The sequence below is a fragment of the Tachysurus fulvidraco genome, chromosome 15 (assembly GCF_022655615.1).
Source record: "Tachysurus fulvidraco isolate hzauxx_2018 chromosome 15, HZAU_PFXX_2.0, whole genome shotgun sequence".
NCBI lineage: Eukaryota > Metazoa > Chordata > Actinopteri > Siluriformes > Bagridae > Tachysurus > Tachysurus fulvidraco.
Genome location: NC_062532.1, coordinates 16,825,444 through 16,847,792, shown reverse-complemented (window position 1 = coordinate 16,847,792; position 22,349 = coordinate 16,825,444). Strand labels below are relative to the sequence as shown.

Below are 22,349 nucleotides of genomic sequence, written 5' to 3'. Positions count from 1 at the left end.
AAGGAATGAACTGAAGAAATTATATGTCTTCGTCCTGTCAGTCATTGGGTCTCACAGGAGAGGCTGCTCGCTTCACTTGCCTAATGGCACGTGCCTCCTGATCTGTGCCACGACTGCGGCTCCTGCTAAATGGAATAGACACGTGTCACTTCATAACTGTAGCATCCGTTGATCGACTACATTTATTCTACAGAATATTTATTCTTCTTTTTCACACTAGGCTACTTGAAGGGCTGGAACAAATTACCTTGTGGGCTGAATCTGGCCTACGGGCCGTTAATTGAATAGCCCGGCTCTATAGAATTTGACAGAAAGAATATGGACACTAGTATAAGTCATGAAATTTAACAAAGAAAACAAAGGTTTTTATTTATTGAAGTAGCCTCCAGTATCAGTGCTGTTTTCCAGTATGGGAGACTCACAATTGTTCATCCCTGACCACACCTTATAAAATTACAAAATAGCTACCATGTAGAATACTGCGATTAAACTAAGCTTATTGAAAATTTCAAACATTTATAGACCATATTACACATATCCATGTAATGCATGTTTACTCTTGATATGGTACCTAATGAAGTATTTGATAAATCCATAAAGTAAAGAATAAAGTCTATTAAGCTTATAGGAGCAAGTGCAACTTTGTGTCTCTCTCTGCTTGACATTGTGACTGATTTCTATATTTTAATGATGCTGAGGTTTTCTCTGTAGTATTTATTATTTGTGCTGTCTGAGCTTTGCTACCCATCTTCGTGCAGCAGTTTTCATTTGTCTCTGTCTTCCCTTGTACTCGGGTATTAACCTACTGTATATAAAGGAATTAATCAAGGAATTAATCATTTACTACACAAAAGAAATGTTCTTAGCCAAGCAGAGACCAAGAGGTTTGAATCGACAGATTAACACATACAGTACACTATGACTTTAGCTACTAACTGTGAAAGACATCAAATTAGGTAATATGTAGGTCATGACAATCCATGTGAGAAAAACATAAAACTTTAATAAAAACCTGGCCCAATATAACTATACTGTACTTCGTAATATAAGGATTAAAATATTATTTTCCATGAGGACACAACGAAAAACAGAAAGAACAACGTTACATAATTAAATTAATATAATTATTTTACAAAGAAAAGAAAACCGTAAAGATCATCAAGAGCCGCAACTTTCTTGGTGTTCATCTAGCGGAGAAGTTCACCTGGTCACTTAACACCAGCTCCATCAGTAAGAAAGCCCAGCAGGGACCTCCACCTTTCCTGACCACGTTTTACAGAGGGACCATTGAGAGCATTCTGAGCAGCTGCAACACTGTCTGGTTTGGGATCTTGAATTGCAAGGCTCTGCAGCGTATTGTGAAGACAGCTGAGAAGATCATTGGAGTCTCTCTTTCCTCTATCACAGACATTTACACCACACACTGCATCCACAAAGCCAACAGCATTGTGGATGACCCCACACACTCTTTACCCTTCTGCCACCTGGAAAAAGGCACTGAAGAATTTAGGCGCTCACAATCAGACTCTGTAACAGTTTCTTTTCGCAAGGCATCATACTGCTCAATAACTGAACTAAACTGTCCCAAGCACAACACACAAACACACACTAAACTGTGTGTATTACACTGATCTGCACCAGATACAAACTCATCCAATATACATCCATGTCTACAGCACCCCACATATCAATCTGTTTACCTGATGTTTTGCACACTGTCTTTGCTCTTTGTACATGCTGTCATACACATTGCTGTTTTGCCTGTCACATTTAAACACCTCATCAAACTCATGCAATTACATCAAGTGTACAGTATGTTTAAGTAGAGCCCTCTTGTTCAAATTCCTATATTTTTGCACAATGTACTGTATAATATACAGTATGTACACTGGTCTTTGCTGTTATTTTTGTGTATTGTTTTTGTACTGTTTTTTGTCTCGCTTTGTTTGCACCAGGTTGCACAGATGAACTTCATGTGGCTAGGACTAATTACTTAAGTCCTCAGCTCGTAGGCCTGTGTCCTGTTCTACAGTATGTTCTATTTATGTATCAAATATATAATTAGGTACCATGTCAAGAGTAAACATGTAGTACATGAATATGTGTAATGTTCAATAAATCCATGAATTATTTAGTGAAATTATTAGATTGTCCTTGGTGTGCTTAGGCCATTACCATAATTGCTAGTTAACAACATTTTGTGTATCTGCCAATTCTACAGTATCTTAAAAATAATAATGAGGTGCTGTTACTTGCAGCCATTGTCAGCAAATAAACTTGCTAATTGGTTAAATGCATATTTTCTCAGATTCAATGTTAAAAATAATTTATCATCAATAATAATGTTATATAGAGTTAATTTAGTTACGTAAAGATCTCTTCCGAGACAAAATAGGCATATTAGGTCCAAAAATGGCAGGAAACAAGTAAAGTAGTTGTGTTAGTTCAAATGTTAAGCTTATATTGAGCTTTAAAAGAAGGAAAAAGAAATTCTTGTAGAGAAAGGTTTCAAGCTTTCTAACCAGAGCATGATATTTTTCTTGAATATAAACTGGAAGAATCTTCCTCACGAGATGGACAACCTGGATATGAACATGCAACGAGGACTGATTCTCACTTGGAAAAATTCTGAATTGTTGTTCGATTGTATTCCATGACATACAGTTTTGCAAAATGGTAAGCTCTAGGTTCATCCATCCGTACTTTATTTTCTTTAATGTCTCACAAAAGACCTCTAAACTTCCCAACTTTCAGAGTGGAAGCGGTGTTTCCTAGTCGGAGATCGGAAACTTAGTTTTATTAATTTTAGTCAAATTCAGAATTTATGACTTCCAGGTTCCAGTTAAGATTAGGATCATTGAACCTCTATGAAATAACTGGAATATTAACAAGTTCAGTAGGAAATGGAAACATTTAAATTTCTGGATTATTATGGGGCATTTTCACATGTCCTCAAAACATACTACAAACTACACTCTAGTGCAAACAAAGTTGAAAGTGTATTGTGGATTTTACAAGTTAGTGAAGGTCAGATGAAGCTCAGAGAATATATTATGCTTTAAATTATGAATTTAACTGACCCAATGTCATTAATATACACAAATTCAGCTGTTTCTTTTTCTGTTAATTTCTTTCTTTTTTATTTGCAATGCATACACATTTCAGCAGCTGGTTTATATGATTTATTTATATGATTTATATAATTATTTATTTATAGAAGCCAATTTAACTCTTGAACACCAATCAGGCAAGAAATTAGAATAATCAAAGTGTTTCTTATTTCTTTTTTTTTTAGTTGGATGGGAATAATGTGTAGCATAAAAGTGAAACGAGGACTGTGAGTGCTTTTGTCTAGGGATCAAAACTAAAGTGCCAGAATATGGTACAAGAAAGAAAAAATGACACCAGTGTTCCCAGTACTTCCATTTTAACACATACCATGTTCCAAGTACTATGTACTAACAGTTTGAACTGAAACAAAGTTTCTCCAGGACCATGGTGCTTCAAAAGACAACACAGAGCTACATAAAACAATACAAAGCTAAGGACTTAAAGGAAGTTATCCGAGCCACATAAAGTACATTGTGTACAACCTAGCGAAAACAGTGCAAACAGACAATACAAAAATCTACAGGACAGATATACAAAATATTTCCAACCAGAATAAAATCAGTAAACCAGTATTTGTGCAAAATAAGAAGACTGTAAAAAAACAGTGTTTTCTAAACACATATACTTATATAGCTATTATACACATATAATAGCTGCAGTTGGTCTCATCATTTAATTGAGGTATGCAGACAAGTATGGGGTCAGAATTGTTTCGTTATTCTGAATAAATATACTATGATCCACAAATAAATATAAAGAGTTTCACAAATATTGTTTAAATCAACAAATGCACAATAAACAAACCATAAATATATGTTACAAATTTCACAAAAAGAAATGAAATTCACAAATAAATAAAATGGGATTTGCAAATAAAACATATTTATAAATATATATTTAATTGTATTTATTTGTGAATTGCGTTCTGTGCATTTGTGGATTTGAAACCTTTCTAAAGTCAAGACATGCACAAGAATGCACAAATAGGTGGACTCCGCCCACCGTCTACTCCAGCCAATCGGACAACGGTCTCGTGGCGCTGACCAATCGTGGCACGGTCCACCTCCAACCAATCATGTTCTGATTTACTCGCACTATCACAGTGTAATATGTACCGCAAAATACGATTAAAAATAAAAACAAAAAAAAACATTTGTCGCATATTCGAGCCCAATCTGGTAACCCTGTATGGATTGTAGCCAGCACTAAGGGTTAGTTCAATTCTGCTTTCTTTGGAAACGATTTCAGCATCATCAATGGGTCCAGTGGTAGTGTGAAGAGCGAGTAAATCATAACGTGATTGGTTGGAGGTAGACCGTGCCACAATTGGTCAGCGCCACGAGACCGTTGTCCGATTGGCTGGAGTAGACGGTGGGCGGAGTCCACCTATTTGTGGATTCTTGTGCACGTGTTGACGTTAGAAATGTTTAAAATCCACAAATGCACAGAACGCAATCCACAAATGCGTGCAGTGATTCACAATTGCACAGAACGCGATTCACAAATGAGCAGGAAGCCATTCACAAATAAATACAATTAAATATATATTTATAAATATTTTTTTTATTTGCAAATCCCATTTTATTTATTTGTGAATTTCATTTCTTTTTGTGAAATTTGTAACATATATTTACGGTTTGCTTATTGTGCATTTGTTGATTTAAAAATATTTGTGAAACTCTTTATTTATTTATTTGTATTTATTTGAAATATTTATTTGTGGATCATAGTATATTTATTCAGAATAACGAAACAATTCTGACCCCATAGACAAGCATTAAAGTAAAAGTGAGTCAAAACACAAAACACAGGTGTGGGTCAGGCAAACAGAGTAGACAAAACAAAACAGTCCAACAACAACAACAACAAAAAAAAAAAACAGAAAACAACTTGAGTGTGAAATAAAAGTCTTTATATTCTGTGCTCTACAATTGTGAACAGGTCATGAACAGGTGTGGGAAATAAATAAGATGGTCAACTTGAACTCTATTGGTGCTGGGTGTTGTAGTTTGTAGAGCCATATTTGTAGGCCATGTACCATTTGTACCGAGTAGTCGAACATCATTCTACAATAGAAAGTAAAAGGAGATGAGTGGAATAAAAAATATGATTTCTATTTACAGCTTATGCCTATGTTGAAAAGACTTGACATGAAGTATTAGAATAAGAATCATTGCATGTTAAAACTGTTATGGATTCAGTAATTATGCTGATTCTTATACTGAAAATTTGCTCAAAACTTCTGGTTACACAAATGCACATGACTCTCTGGTGTAAACCAGATGAGGATGGGTTCACCTTGGGTCCAGTTCCTCTCAAAAGTCTCTACTTCCAATCATCTGAGGGAGTTTTTCCTCACCACCATCATCTTTGCCTTGCTCATATGAATTTAAATGTATGAATTTAACTTTCTTATGTCCATTGTTTAACCTGTATAAACAAAATCAAATTGAATTGAACTGAATAAAATATAGTAGCAGTCGATTTCTGTGGAGAGTGTGTGTCTGGATGTCAGGAATCTTTCAACACTTTAAAGCTTTCAAACTTGGACTCCAAACTTCAGTCTAATGCCAGGATCAATTCTAGACTTGTTTGCACCATTATCAGGGATTTGTTTTCACAAATTGTGAAAAAAAAAAAAAAAGTAAAAAGTAAAAAAAAATCACTTTGAGTTAAGTGTGCATCTTTTAAAGTCTTGATATAACAGCTTAATTGTGTTGTGTTCTTATTATTTCTTAAATCAGTGTTTTAATCTCACTTGGATTCTGTAGATTTGAATTCTTATTCCAATTGTATTCCTTCATTCTGAAACTGTTTAAAACGCAATTCTGTTGACTGTATATTAAATTTACTATGTGGAGAAAACATTTTAGAATATTACTATGTAGTGTCATGCAGAAGAGTGAGTTGCTTTTGGCGTCCTGTTCCTCTCGATCCTTGTACCATCTTAAAGTTTGTCACCTCCAAGGCCACCATTCATTCCAAAACATGTCTGAAAGAGCTCTGAAATTGTCTAGTAAAGCACAGGCCGGGGCAGAGTTTTTTATATTGGTGTGACAGATGCAATTTTGAATTTATTAAAGACAGAACCTGCAACCAGAGAGACACTATACAAGCTATCTAACAGGCAGAGGAGTTTGTCAGACGTTTTAAGAGGTGGAGTACAGGCAGGGAAGATTTGACAGGATGATGACTTGAAAAAATAAAACCAATTCAGTTCACAACTGAAATGTTGTCTGAAAGTTGTAAAAGTGCTGTGTTCGAGGAGTTGGGTAAAATGTTTAAGCTTTAAAGGGCTTTCTGAAGGATTTAAATTGTATATCATATCTAGAGTTTGGTTAATGAGTTTGTTGAAGGCTTGTTAACAGGCTGTGAGTAATTTGTCAGACTCATTGAATTTTATTTGGCTTATTACAGTTTAATCACTATTCAAACTCATCATTCAGTACGATTTATCAACATGAATCTTGGCTAAACAGTTATCAAAAAATCTAATGGCAAAATGCTCTGAAAATATTACATATATTTCCAAAATGAGCTTTAATCAATATCATGCAATAAAATGAAATAATATACCAGATTGCATGATATTGATTAAAGCTCATTTTGGAAATATATGTAATATTTTCAGAGCATTTTGCCATTAGATTTTTTGATAACTGTCTGATAACAGAAGATGTCCTAGCTTGGCCTGGACAATGTCTCTTATTTTCAATAGTTTCTACAAAATATACATATCGATTCAAATCAAATAATATATACATATTGAGCAAATCAAATAAAATCAAATCCACTGAAGGACCATGGATAGGAATAAAGACAACAATAAGCTGTAACTGTGTGAACAATAGTGTTCAATGAAATATTTCAGCCACTAGTCTCAATCAGAGATCTGTAGGGAGAGTTCAGCTATAATTACACTTATAACTGTAACACCAATTTAGCAATTCTTTGCAGTTTAATCAAAAGACAAAATAGCATGATGATGAGCTCATCATCATGCTATTGTGTGCTCTGTGTGAACTTTGTTCATGTGTTGTGTGTTTATTTGCTGTATGTGTGAGTGTGTCTGTGTGATAGACAGAGAGAGAGAGTGTGTGTGCTGTGCTCTGTGTGTGCATTTACATGCGGTGCTCTGTGTGATTGTGTGTGTGTGTGTGTGTGTTTTTGTATGCATGTGTGTGTGTTTGTGCATGTGCTGTGCTAGCCCTGTGTGTGTGTTTGTGTACGCATGCTTGTGTGTTTGTGTATATATGCGTGTGCTGTGTGTTTGCTATGTGTGTGTGTTTGCTGTGTGTGTGTCTGTGTATGCATGTGTGTGAGATTGCTGTGCGTGTGTTTGCGTTTATATAATACACTATACAATTAGTGTTATACAACTTTTGTCCTTTTGGGATTTTTTTGCAGAAACTGCATAGTTTAACGTACAGCACTATTTATTGAGTAAAATACCCCCCCTAGTCGTCCTCATTGTGTCCAAAACATTTAACATTTTACTTGTTATTTAGAAAATAAGTGAATTTCTGCTAAGCGTATATTAATTGTATTATGTAGTACAACTGTTTAAACTTTAATGTAACCCAAAACTACTCACCTGTGCAGCAAAATAAAATATTATATAATAATATGCAGACTATTTTGAATCCTACATTAAATTGAATGCTTCTTGTATAGAAGTGTGTTCTTCAGGTAAGACTTTGATATAGGCTTGAGTTACATATGGTGTTTATTATGAATAGAACTGTGTGAGTGTTTAGTTGAAGGAATTTATAGGCAGAACATGACTCTCAGAGGATGTGTGAGATAAACACATGTGCTTCCCTTGTGTCTTGTTAGAGCTACTGGACATCAGAAAGGAATTACATTTCACACTACATGGCCATGGGCTTGAAGCTACTCACTGCTGGACCTACCAAATGTTTCAAGATCACTCCAATATTTCACAAAACTATTGTGTCAGTATCTGCTGATTCGATTCATTACCTACTGCTCGGCTGTTGATATCGTAGGCACTGATCACACTTCATCATTGTCATGTGACCTATTAATGTAATTTTTTAAAATCTTCAACAGGTTAAACATTTACGCAGGTGTTGTTATAAAAAAATAGGATCTGACTTAAGCTCTTGAGGAAACCATGTTTGATACTCTGATACAATGCATGTATGTACTGTATCTATGTAGTCTCGTGAGGGTTGTATTTAGTTCCGCAGAGTCGTGTGCAGCTCTGTGTTGTTTTTATACCACTCTGGTTCTGGAGGAAAGCTGTATCATCTCACTGTAAACTGCACAATATGTAGATGTTTGAAAAGACGGTGAAGCCACTTGATCTTGGTGTAGACGGAGTCAGTTTTGCCTGTCACTTTGCCCAGACTCATTATCCAATTGTAGCATGTAGCATTCTGAGTAACATCTGTTAACTTTTAGAAGAACTTGTCGACTAAAATGTTCATGGTCTGGATGTGGGCCCAGCAAAGTATTTTTCTTCCCTGGCTGAGTTGTTGTTTTTTTTTTCCTAAACATAAGTCATAAAAGCTTCTGTAGTAGATACTGTGTCATGATTTGTTACAGCATATGTATAACTAATTGTTTACCTAAAGGCAAATCATAATGGAAACAAAAAGCCATTTAAACAGACTTTCATAAATGCATTTAATTATTTTATTTAAAAATTAAATGATAGCTATGTTGCTGTTGAGCAAAATAATCACTGCTTTAAATATTTTTGTAATTATGTAGCCGAAAAGTCACAGATATTAGTTGAATACTTCTGGGAATCTTCTTCATGGTTATTCATTCATTCATTCATTCATTCATTCATTCATTTTCTACCGCTTATCCTTACTCCCCATGTATCCTTACTCCTTACTGCATATCTTTGGACCGGGGGAGGAAACCGGTGTACCCGGAGGAAACCCCCGAGGCACGGGGAGAACATGCAAACTCCACACACACAAGGCGGAGGTGGGAATCAAACCCCCAACCCTGGAGGTTTGAGGCAAACATGCTAACCACTAAGCCACCGTGCCCCCACTTCTTCATGGTTAGTCACAGGTTAAAAATAATCAAACATAATCAAACATAATCACTTTATATTCCACTTTACAAGTAACAAAATAAAAACAAACAAAAAATAAAAACATAAGCTGTGTGGTTGAATTAATCTGGCTCAAAAACAGCTAGCTGACTAGCTAAAGCTAACATTAATTTAGCTGCACAAACTAACTTTAACCTTTGATGCTATGTTATGCTTGTTAATTCTGATGACATTCAAACGGTGTTCAGGCTAGCTAAACCTAACTATTATTCAGTTATATAAACTAGCTACACAATCTGTGAGGTTGTGTTACATTAGCTAGTTAATTACAACCACATTTTTTAGCTTCAGCTAGATAAAATTAACCACATAACTTCTGATAATCTACAAAAAAAGAGAAAGGTTTAAAAAGGAAAGGTTGGCTGTATTTAAACCAGCAATATATTTGTAAACATAATCCAGATATGTTTGCAGTTTGCAGTCTATTCTTTAGCAGTAAGAATGTGTTTCATTTCGGTTTAGGTTAACAATAATAAGGCACGTCAATGGGCTGCTGCCTTGCCATAGGGACATTATCTCAGGACAGTACCAATGCTTACAATAATTTAGGAAGCTGCCATCTCACTAGAAAATCAATGATTATATACAGTTCAGACGATCATTAAAGAGATAGAGAGAGAGAGAGAGAGAGAGAGAGAGAGAGAGATAATGACATAACCTCTATCTGTTCATTCAAAACAAGCCATGCAACCTCTACCATGTTGTTTGTGAATCACTGGTTTAATACGGCAGCAGATGGTCATCGTGCAGATGACTGAGCACTGATCGAGTGAGACGATGTGGCTTAAGCAGCCCTCAGCACAGCCTCATCGACTGAGCACTGCTAGTGTCAATAAAGTGCATGAAAGAGTGGAAAAAAATCACCCCAAGATGGCTTGTTTATTACTGCTCTTAAAGCTGATGGATTTAAAATCTGGAGCGTTCTCCTTCTTTGGGAGAAAAATGCCAGTGCAAGCCTCAAGTCAAAAGAGAAAACAAGACGATATCACTCCAGCGAGAGGCAAGTCACGGACACTCAAAAAACTAGTCAAAGCTGCATCACAAATGGACAATGTTGGTGTAATGACAAACAAAGAGCATGAATGTTCCCTTTTTTTTACTTGTTGAATTTTTTTGGTTGTTTATTTCACCATAAACGTTGATAAACATCGAACACACTTTATTCTGATTTTTTACATTAAAGAGATGTCAAAACGTTTAATATCTACTGTATAATACACACTACACTTCAAATTCAAATCAAAATTTTATTTGTTTCATACTTAATCATACACACTACAGCATGTAGTGTCCATGTCATAAAAAAATAGAATAATATAGATTAAAAATAGTTACAATAGAATTGAAATTACCTGTACAAGCAAAGTGAATAATTATGTAAAAATATATTTACTGAAATATATGTAATTCATTAATAATATAATTATTTTAAAAAAATAATAATGGTGGTTAGGGGCTGAAATAAGAAAAGTATTATGTACTATAGCTTGTTTTTTTTTTGTTTTTTTTTTAGGAATTTATACGTTTAAATTATGTAAAAATTTCACAATTTAAAGCATTAGATTTGTTTGTTCTAGCATTTCTTACTTCAGTATACTGAAGTATTTAATGAGTTCAATATCATACAGTTTTCTTCATTTTACTCAAACGCTTACATTTTAATATAAACATTTTCTGCATTATTTAGTCCAGAGTTTGATTTATGATGAGCGTATATTAACCATATATTAAAGCGTATATCACATGTATTAAGTAGCACAAATTTTCTACCGTTTTACTTTCAGGAAGCAGTTGAAGCATCTCAGACAGTAGAAATGGATTTGATATTACCATTTGATCAACACTTTAAACATAAACATTTTTTTTTTATCTGGGAAGGGATTTTTTCGATGAACATTCTGCCCCTAATAGGCTGGGTTAACACAGAAAAACACTACAAATTCTTAAAGCTCTGAGTGTCTACTTTCATATGACCCATTAATCACCAGCGTGCAGTATGACATGACAAAGGAATTCAATGCTGAACACTGACACAACAAAACAGACACAAATTCCATTTTGTGGCTACAAACAGCAATGACAACATTAGAAACATGTCCCCATTCTCCTAAATTCCCTTAAAAAGACATTTTCTATGACTATAGATGCATGATTTAAATCAGACACCTCAGAAGGTGTCTAATATGTCTGTGTACTTTTTCTTGTAAAGTTTTCATTTCTGATCACGCATTAATCCCTGTGGTAAATGACACTGGAATTATGTCTCATGGTTTCAGGTTTCAGGGTAGCTGATTGCTACACAGCTCTACCTGTGACTTTCTGGTGTTTTTATAATGAACCCTTTGCTATGTAATTGCCATAACCATTGTCATTTAAAGTCTAGCTTGGAAAAGAGTCTGAAACCCAAAATGCACCAGAGAATCAGCTTAACAAGCTTCTGATTGCCATGGTGAAGTGGCTGCGTCATTGTGAATAGCTGCCAATCACTTAAATGTTAATTGAAGTGTGACACTTTACACTTACAGGTAATCACGGGTTTGTGCAAGGCATACTGGGATAAACAGGCCCACAGCTGTCACTGGAGATGGAAATGGAGAGGTTTTGATAATGAATACGTTGCTGTGGAGTAACACGCGGCTTGTCACCAAAAAACACACCAATTATCCCCCTGTCCTTCTGTTGCATTTAGGAGGTACACGCTCACACTCTAATTTTACGTTGTTGTCTAATTAAAAACCTTTATCTTCTACACACAAGCAAAGAAAATAAGCTAAAAATTATGAGAGGATAAATTCCTGCATTGCTCTAATTAAATGCAAAAGTTGATAAAATCACCATAGCCCTGAACTTAATTAAAATTTTATGCGCTAATGAGCTGCTAATGGAATTACTCGTGACTTTGAGTTGTGTTATCACTAACTTTGTTTGGGTTTTTTATGAGTTTTGTTCTGGTGTAAGAATCGACAGAGAGGGAGAGAGAGAGAGAGAGAGAGAGAGAGAGAGAGAGAGAGAGAGAGAGAGAGAGAGAGAGAGTTGTCTGTGTCATATTCACCTGTTGAGTTGATATGTTGTTAAGCTGAGTTTAAGGGAAGTAAAATGTCAAAATGAGATTTATATTTATTCATTTTTAAGCACCTAAACCTAATTAAGGAGCAACAATCACACAACTCTCTCTTGGATTTAATGAACTTCATTGGGTTATTTTCAAAGAAACTCTTCAAAATGCTTAAATAGAAAGAGCATCTCCGTATATGTGATAGAACTATATTAGGTTCTATATAGAACCATTAGTTTTAAGAGTGCATGTTATTCTATAAATGTAGTGATATCATGACAATCAAGGATTTTTAATATACAGTTGTGTTCAAAAGTTTGCATACCCTGATAAAACTGTTAAACATCGCCATTTACTTAGAAAATATGAATGATAGTGGTCTTGTAAAATCATTAATTATCACATAGTGATTTAAAACCTAAACAACCCTGATCAAAAGTTTACATATCCTTAAATGTTTGGCCACCTTATTAACACACAGGTTGACACACAGAGAGTTAAATAGCTATTAAAGGGAAGCTTCCAAACCTGTGACTCATTGTAGTTGTAATTAGTGTCTGTGTATAAATAGTTATTGAGTCTCTCACACTGCCAATGGACCTCTGTAATAAGGTAGTTGAACTTTGTAAAGCAGGAAAAAAATAGAAAATGATATCTCAACACTTGAAAATGCCAGTCAGTACAGTTCAAACTCTGATAAAGAGGTGGAAAATACTGTAAGAGGTTCTGTTGATACCAAGCCATGGTCGTGTATATCAAAAAAGGTTTTACCCACTACACTCTGTAAAAAAAATGCTGTTGTTGTTTCAAAGAGCACAAAAAGGAGGTACTTGAACGCAAATAACTTGCATGGTCGAGTTGCCAGGAGAAAGCTGTTACTGCGCCCATGCCACAAAAAGGCTCTCCTTCAGTACACCAGACAGCACATAGACAAGCCTCACAGCTTCGGGAGCAGAGTCATTTGGAGTGATGAGACCAAAACTGAACTTTACAGTTACATCCATAAACACTATGTTTGGAGAGGAGTCAACAAAGCCTACGGTGAAACAAACACCATCCCCACTGTAAAGCGTGGTGGTGGATCTAATGTTTTGGGGCTGTGTGAGCTCCAGTGGCACAGGGAAGTTAATGAAAATCGATGGCAAGATGGATGCAGCATGTTATCAGAAAATACTGACAATTTGCATTCTGCAACACGGAAACTGTGCATGGGACGCACTTGGTCCTTTTTAAGTCTCCCATGGAAATGTGCACTTATATGCAAGTGATCATTAATAACACATCACAATTTCTCACATGATTGGCATCTCTGGAAAAATTGTCCGTAGTGTGTGATTGCGTGAGTGAATGAGAGAGTGTGTGTGCCCTGCGATGGGTTGGCACTCCGTCCAGGGTGTATCCTGCCTTGATGCCCGATGACGCCTGAGATAGGCACAGGCTCCCCGTGACCCGAGAAGTTCGGATAAAGCGGTAGAAAATGAATGAATGAATGAATTTCTCACATTGCACATTATGAAGCATTAAAACATAGGAAAATTACCGTGTGAACCTCTTAGACCCTTATAGAAGGAAGTAGAAGAAATTGCAATTAGAAGAAAATCTTTTACAGGCTGTATGCCGTTTCTCTGCATCCATGTTTTTACCCACAATACCACAGTCCCGCTCTCACCCCAGAACATGTAAACTATAAGTCCTCAATAGCAAATTTTACTTAAAGAGCCCCTTATTTAAAGAGAAGGACACACTTCATCGATCAGCTCCTGAACATATACACACATTTTTAAACAATGAAGGAACCCAAATTGAAATACAATTTGTCAAGTTACAATTACAATGGCAAGGTTGACCTTCCAATGGCTACAGCAGAAAAAGGTGAAGGTTCTGGAGCGGCTCCTGACAATATCATTGAGCCACATTAGGGAGATCTCAAACTTGCAGTTTGTGCAAGACGACCAAAAAATGTACAGGAACTGGAGGCATTTTGCCAAGAAGAATGTTCAGCTATACCACCTGAGAGGATTATGGACCTCATGCATTATTATTACAAAAAACTGCATGCCATCATTGATCCTAAAGGGGGCAATACACGATATTAATAGCTAAAGGTATGAAGATATGCAAACTTTTGAGCACAACTGTACCCCCAAAACATCCATGGAGACCACATTAAGTCATTAGAGTCAGATCCTCTATTACCCCCTGTCTCATGCCTCTGACTTTATCACACTACCATGTCATTTGTTTATTTTCCTCTAACAGCCCATGCTGCTGTGGTATGTTCCAGACACCAAAATAAATCTGAAGACCATACAATAATCAGCCAAGAATTCACATTAATTTTTAGATTTTGCTACTCCAACAGCATCATTTTTCTTTCAAGAAATATTTAACCACTGGAATGTTCAGTCTGCCTGTTTTCCCTGCTCCGAGCTAATTCTGAGGCTATTTCCCATCTGAGCTGTAAATCTGCAAAATGTGCAGTTTGGCTAAAGTGAGGAATTATAAAGTGTGTGGGTCACAGCATGATGTCAGTTTATAATCATGTGGAAAGTATTAGTTACATGCTGTCTTTTTGTGTAAAACATTCCATAACTCATCATAAGCCTGCCAAGAGTTAATAAAGCAGATCATCACCAGTGCTTGTGGTGCTAAATAAAGCTCAGACTGGAGAATAAAGGCTAAGTGAAAAAACAAAAAACAAAAGAGTCGTTTCCAACAAAATGATACTGAAATAATAATTGTTTCAAGCCACTAGTTAACAATCTGGTCCTAATTTTGCATTTTGTATACCCGTGTGTTTCCCAGCTCTGGGACTTGCCAATTTTTCAAGTAAATATTTCTTAATTCTTGCTGATGCACTACATCGCTTTCTTTTTACTCACTCGTGAAGTACATGAGAAAAAAAAAACTGTAGATTTTCATTTATCCGAATAACACCACTTGCAACTGTGAAAAAAAAGACTTCTCAAGCGATTCCCTACATCATTTACGAGCGATAGTAAGTTTCTCTTAATGCCAGCGTATCAGGAGTTTTGACAGAAACAGCATTCAGAAATGTCACATCAAGCAGATTCCTCGATCAAACATACTTCGCAAAATTGTTCACAAACATTTTGGACAGTCTGTTTGTGTACTGATCCTGTGTAAAATATATTGGTTGTAATTAATGGATGACAACGAAATTCCAGGGTGCCAATTTTTGTCTTGCTAATGTTTAAAAACAGTGTGGTTTACTGGACTATCATAGCCCTGATAGTCAAAATATAATCTAAAATAAATACAAAAAATGTAAAAAAAAAAAAAAACAATTCAGAATTGAATGGATCTCACTTTTTAGATCGTTCCCCCAGTTTTGCATGAGAACGACGTGGGTGTCAAAACTTTGCCATGCTTTGCCATGATACTTAGTAGACGTGCTGCCGAGAGCTGGCGTGTTTTCACAGCTGTGTGCATTCCAGCCTGAATTCTTCCAGCTATTTGTAATTATGTCATCATAAGGCTGGGGGTTGTCAGGGCAAAGCGCAGCTTCGGTGGCACTTTTTGCAACATAAATCACACACTATATAAAAAGCCATGCTAAAGAAGTGACCAATTAGCAGTGTTTAATTATTAGCTACAACACGACCAAACCACTATCGACTTTGACAGGGAGATCACTAACATGGGACTGTATAGCTGGCAGGCAAATAAACAAACAATGAGGTTTTTTTTGGACCTTTTTTGCATGTGTCTCTTGGTACTGTATATCATATATACTATATATTTATGAAATGTGTTTTGTGGATCTTATTATTTACATTCAATTTAAATGAACCCTACACTTGTTAACAGCTATATTGTTGATACGTACCTGTGCCTTTTCAGATATTAATTAATATTTCATTTTTATTCATTTTAGCACAAAAATTAAACTGAAATGTTTCATAAAAATTAGGGAAATGTGAGGTATAATAGTCATTATTTGAAAGCTGTTTGGAAAATCGTCCTTGCATATGCTTATTTTTTAGAATTAAATTTAAAACAGAAGACAAAGCACAGTCAGTGCAACTGTTGTAAATAACCCAGACTCGCACTATTATTTCGAAAATGTTGCTCCAGAATTGCATCTGTGTCAAATCCAAGCTCTTGTCCTTGCCCTGCTTTTATTTGAGTTTACAGCTTTACCTTTATTCTTATTGCTTGTGTTTCTGACTTTTAGCTGGTCCTGTAATTTGTCCACAATACTGGTAATAATAAAAAATGAGATAAAACCTACACTGGCATCTTTGTACAGTTCAGCCACACATGTTTGGGAGCATCGTATGAAGAAACCGTTAAATGGTTTCATATTTTGGCTTTTATATAACACAATATTTATATTATCAGTTTTCTGAATATCACATAGGTAGGCAATGATTTGGAAATGTAACAGAGGTCAGAAAGCAGATGGTGGAAGAGGACGCACTCACCTGTGAGGTTGGTGGAGAGAAGGAGCAGCGTATCACATGTGAGCTCTGCTGTGGCCCCAGAGAACAGTGTGATCCAGATGGAAAACACCTGCATGGAGAAAAAAACAGGACAATAATTATTCACACATCCTAAATTTAAACTTATTCCTACAAACTTTCTGGAAATAGTTACAGAAATCTGCAAGCGAGTTATATCATTAAACCATTTAAATGAGATAAATCAATTTCTCATGTTTTATTTTCATTTTATATGAAAATTATGTGGCAAAGCTACAAGGTCTGATCTTGGTCTTGGATCTCTGTCTGTGCGGAGTTTCACTTTTTTGTGTGGTAAAGGTGGTGTGTGTATGTGTGTGTGTGTGTGATGGCCTCTATTTATATGTTTTATATATAAAATGACATTTTCTATGGCTGTTGCTCCTTTGACAGCTAAGAAGTTTTTTCTGTAGCCTCAATAAGCTGCAAAAAAGCAGTGATGATGAACACTGAATGTCAATGCCATCAATGAAGATCTTAGCAGCATCTGACCTTACAAGAAAAAAGTGTCTTATTCACTGCATTTTTTTGGATGTAAAGTGGTTGCATGAATTTAATCTGCCTACATGCCTTCATGAGTATGCTCATTGTTACATGCTTTTATTTGTATGTTACTCATGTTATTTTAAATAAAATCTACTTGATGAATCTACTTTAAATGAATGAAATTAATCTACATTAAATCTACTAAATCTACTTTAAATGATTATATTTTGCCCAAGAAAAACTGTACTTATTTTTTAACCATTGTGTCTTGTTCTCATTCTGAAGCATCTGATTTTGTAAGTCATTTATCATTACTACTGCTAAGGGACTAATAATACCTTAATCTGCTCATACCATATGTAGTAATGTAATTTGCAAAAATTCAATTAACAAAACCCCACATGATGACTACATCTCTTTTTCCCAGAGGCCATAGAATTTCTGCCTGTATTATAGTGTCCATGTTCAGCATTTCTTTGTCTTTACTCTCAAGGAGAGTGAATTACAAAAAATCATATCGTGAAACATTTCATAAAACAAAAGCCCTAGGATTTAAAACAAGCAGAAGACGATATTGATACAGTATATTGAAATCAACCCTTCCATAACACAAAATTAAATAATTTTAAAACTTCATCAAACCGCATGCAAATGAAGTTCATAAGCCACGCCCCCAACACAGAAGCAATATGGCCGCTCTCATTGTGAAATTCAAGCATCACAAGTTTAATTTTTTCTAATTAACTGTAATTAATTTTAACACGGTTATTTAAATTTTTTTGTTATTATTAGTTCATTGACACAGAAACATTTTCATTGAATAAACAAGCCGTATATCAATATATATTATTTACTAATGGTCAACTTTATATTTCTCAGTGTGCTGTTATCTTGACTCTGTTTAATTCAATTCCATCATCTAATCATTTCTGCTGTTTACAAATCTAAATCCATATAAATCCTACAACTATTGCGCTATGCGTTCTTGAGATGTCACGCCAAAGGGAATTTCTTGTAGTGTACAATGCAGTCTGTTGCAGTGTATCCAGTGCATGGATACAATGCAGTCTGTTGCAGTGTATCCAGTGCATGGATATGTGGGGGCTGACGTTGTTTTCCAAGCATGTGAAGGTATGTAATGCTGCGCATGTCAGCTGGAAAAGATGTGGTGTCATGCCTAACATGCTTTGGAAGAAGGTCAGTGTGGGTGCCTATGCTCACGCACCCTCTTACACTGATACTGCTGCCAAAATCATTGGAATTAACAGAACGGGAGAAGGTTATTTATAGCAACCCTCTTTTTTTAAAACAACAAATATAAAAAAAGATTAAAGTATCTATTAGGAAAGCCTTTGGAGCAGTAGGACACAACTCTGGTGTGGTTAAACTTTCCAGATGAATTAATTTTAGTCACTGAATGAAAATCAAGTAAAAATGGTCAGCGAGTCATTGGGATGTGTCCCTGGGATGTCACCTTCTTAATAAAGTAAAGGACACCTTTATGGACGTCTGACAGCGACCCAGCATGGTGGTCTTAAAGTAATAAAACACCCAGTTGCCCCGAGTCCTATAATTCGTTTTACAAGGGCAAAACCTGGCATGATGAATTGACCTATCAGTGCTCTCAGGGATTCAGATCAAAGAAATCGAGCTTTGCTTGTCCTGTGCTGTAGAGAACATCAGCAGTTCATGGTGCGCATGTCGCTGTTCCATGGCATGAGCTGAATACACAATCAGTGATGATTTTAACCATGAATAGGGCAGTTGCTGCTGAATTTTTTCTAGTTTATGGATCTCTCTCAAGCTTGAGTTTGAAGAGCACCATGCTGAGAGCTAATCTAGCCTCCGACTTCATAATGCCAGGCCTCATGATGAATGGCACAGTAGGTCAGAGTTATGCCTGCATACAGACACCCAAATATGTTGTTTAAAAGATAGTAATGTCAAACGGAGCTTGTTAGCTTTGCCAGCCTTTAAACACATCTGTCTGATGTGTCAGAAACGATATGGCTCAATCCAAATTAAATGAAACTTTTTACAGTTGTTAGAATTTGTAAGAAAAGCCTTGGTGTCTTTCCATCGTGTATGATTTAAATTGTAAATACACACACTTTCTTTCTTATCTGTTTTGCAGTTTGCATTTTAGTTGATACTTTTGGTTCATTTGCAATGAGATACAATTTCACTGCTCACTGTTTACAAATTAAGCACAACAACCCAGACAAAACAACGGAGAGACAGAAAATAAAAACCAGACACAACAACAAAATTGCTAAGGGATAAAAAGGGGCAGGTCTGAAAAGCACTCTCCGGACTCTTTATTTATGAGTAGAAATATGAGTACTCTATGAGATATTACATCTATATTACATTATGAGATTAAGTCAAGTCTAATCAAGATATGTCAGTGTTTGTAAAAACTTAACTTAACAATGTCCTGTACAAACATACATCTGATTGAGACACACAAAGAGAGCAAAGTAAACAAATGATACTGAAATACTCCAAATTGCGAAATGTTTCTTAACACAAAAGAACCTTGCACTTAAAAATTTAAACAAAAACGTACTATTGTTTGTTTGGTCAGAAATATGATTATGGGAATTTATGTCCAGTACAGAAGTAAAAAAAAAAAAAATCAAACAAGCATAAAGAGAATAGAAATGAATAAATAATTCTATAAATATAAAAACATTTTTTAAATTTTGTGTGTTTTCATATTGAAATTCCACTGCTCTTTCTTATAACTCAGTTTGTTGCTGGTGTCTAAAAACCTATAAAACACAGCTTTTTTGGTCACTTATTGAAGTCAGGTTTATCACGAGTTGAGTTGTTTTCCGCAACAATGAACTGTCGCTTTCTTGTAACTGGATGAAGACCAACTCTCTGATATGTCATTGCAGTGGTTTATGTGTCAGTGTGTGATTGATTGAAAGAAGATAAATACTACAGATTACACATAAGATGGACTCCTTTTCCCAGACCACACCCTCACTTCTTGTTTTTAATTTCATGTTCAACCAGAGTCGCCAGAGCATCTTACAAAGTCACTGATATTGCAAAGTAAACGATCACCTTTCATTACCTGGATGTTTTGACCTGGGTTACTGCCTTATCGATTTTGATCATGTGCCTTAGTGTCAATAAAACTGCTTTTCCTACAACTGCATCTGTCTCAACCCTCCTCTGTCATGACACTAAAGGCTGTGTCCATTTTTTCTGGACTTGCCTCTAGATTTACATAGATGACAGAAAAACTCCGCCTTTCTGTCTCTGATCCGTAACATTTGACTCTGATGACAAGTTTTCCTGAAAGGAGATACTGTACAGGACCAAAAGAGTGCTGTGGGCACTAAGCCGCTGGACCATCAGATCCTCACCATGACACACCGCAGGACATGATTACCCACTGAGTTCTAGTAAATAATTTAATATTTGGCATCCCATCTGACACGATACTCTTGTTAACCCTCAGTCAAACAATGGAATGATGTTTACATCACTTTTTCTGCCTGCTTCAGCCATCTGCTTTATGCTTTCCTGCCACTCCAATGTTAGATGCTTCAAGCTTTCAGTGTTCAAAAATACAGTATTTAAATGGGATTTTGTGATGTGTAAAAACTCCTGGATCCACTGGGAGTGTTTTCATAGGCTCATACATGAAAGAGGTGGGAATTGGCAAACTAAGCAAGCAGAAGTAAGCTAAATAAGTGTGAATGCTAATTCTCTTCCCACATTTATGCACAAGCACAAACTTGTGACTGTGTGACATGAAAATGCGTCTCTTCAACAGATATTCTATTAAACGTGTCCCTAAACACTAAAGTATATGGGAACCTGCTGAGAAGTGTTAAATTGAATTTTTAAATAGTCTGAATAATCCTGCAAGTCAGAGCTTTAGAGTCAAATGAAAAAGTTCTAACAATTGTAAGAAAAACTTAAAGCATTTTAAAAGAAATTTCATTCACTTTTTCATTTAATATATACAGGCTGTGATTTAAAAAAAAAAATTAAAAATTAAAACACCAGCAAATATTCAACTGTTTACTAAAAGGGTCTTTACAATTTAACCTAACAGCAATTTGACCATTTGGCATGTTTGCCTTCATAAATAGGCATTTTGGGACCTACAGGTACAAAATACAGTGTTGTACAAATAATTACATTTAGCACTTGCAGTTCCATATACAGAACCATTTACAAATGTTAATTATATACGCAAATTAATACACCAAAAGACATGTATTCAAAATATGTAAGCCTGTATTTCTCCAATAAAGGTGTATGCCCAAAATCACACAGATACATGTCAAGAGCTTCAGTTAATCTTAAAATTACAGTTTTTAGAGGACTCTCTATCATCTACAGCAATTTGAAATAAAATGATCTATTCTTATATTCAGAAACAATGCTGATGACTGAGTCGGGGAGTTTATATGATTTTGACCCTGTTTATCTATTATGTGGTATGTTAGACGGATCAGATATTTTACTTGTAACTTCATGTAGCAATGTTAAAGGAGGTGACAAGATGAAGCAAAACCCTGTTATATTATATTATGTTGTTAAAACAGACAATATGTGCCAAATATAATCTGCTGGAATAATAATAATAATAATAATAATAATAATAATAATAATAATAATAATAATAATAATAATAATAATAATAATAATAATAACATTATTCATGCGGAATTACCTGAAAGACTGTATGACCTAAAATGTAACCCTTTTTACCAGGATATTTGTACTACATTCTGCATAACTTACCATATTAATTCTAATAGATTACACATAGAAGAACCTTACACAGAGTTTTAGGGGTTGAAGATAATGACTTTAAATTTCAGATGCTTATGAACAAACACTTGAGGCATCTCAGAAAGCAGAAATAGGTTTGAAATGGGAATTTCTGTAAGGATATAAACATATGTGTGAAACAAACAAATTGTTTTGGTGTGTGTGTGTGTGATTGACTTTGCAGGTAAATTTTTTCAAATAAATATTCTAACTTGCTGTTGCCTCCATATACAGAATCACTTCACTAACTTCACACATGTAGTTTTACACTTAAAAAAATGATATGATATCAAGAGAAAATATCTCAAATCGA

General features: G+C 35.3%; 1 protein-coding gene across 1 annotated transcript in view; it reads right to left on the bottom strand.

Annotated features, from left to right (window-relative positions):
- The window catches only part of crhr1 (corticotropin releasing hormone receptor 1), a 133,788-nt gene that overhangs the window by 70,335 nt on the left and 41,104 nt on the right, over nt 1-22,349 (bottom strand). The window contains exon 2 of the mRNA XM_027138956.2: nt 16,712-16,799. Coding sequence (XP_026994757.1) covers nt 16,712-16,799 — 88 coding nt within the window. The remainder of the gene's footprint in view (nt 1-16,711; nt 16,800-22,349) is intronic.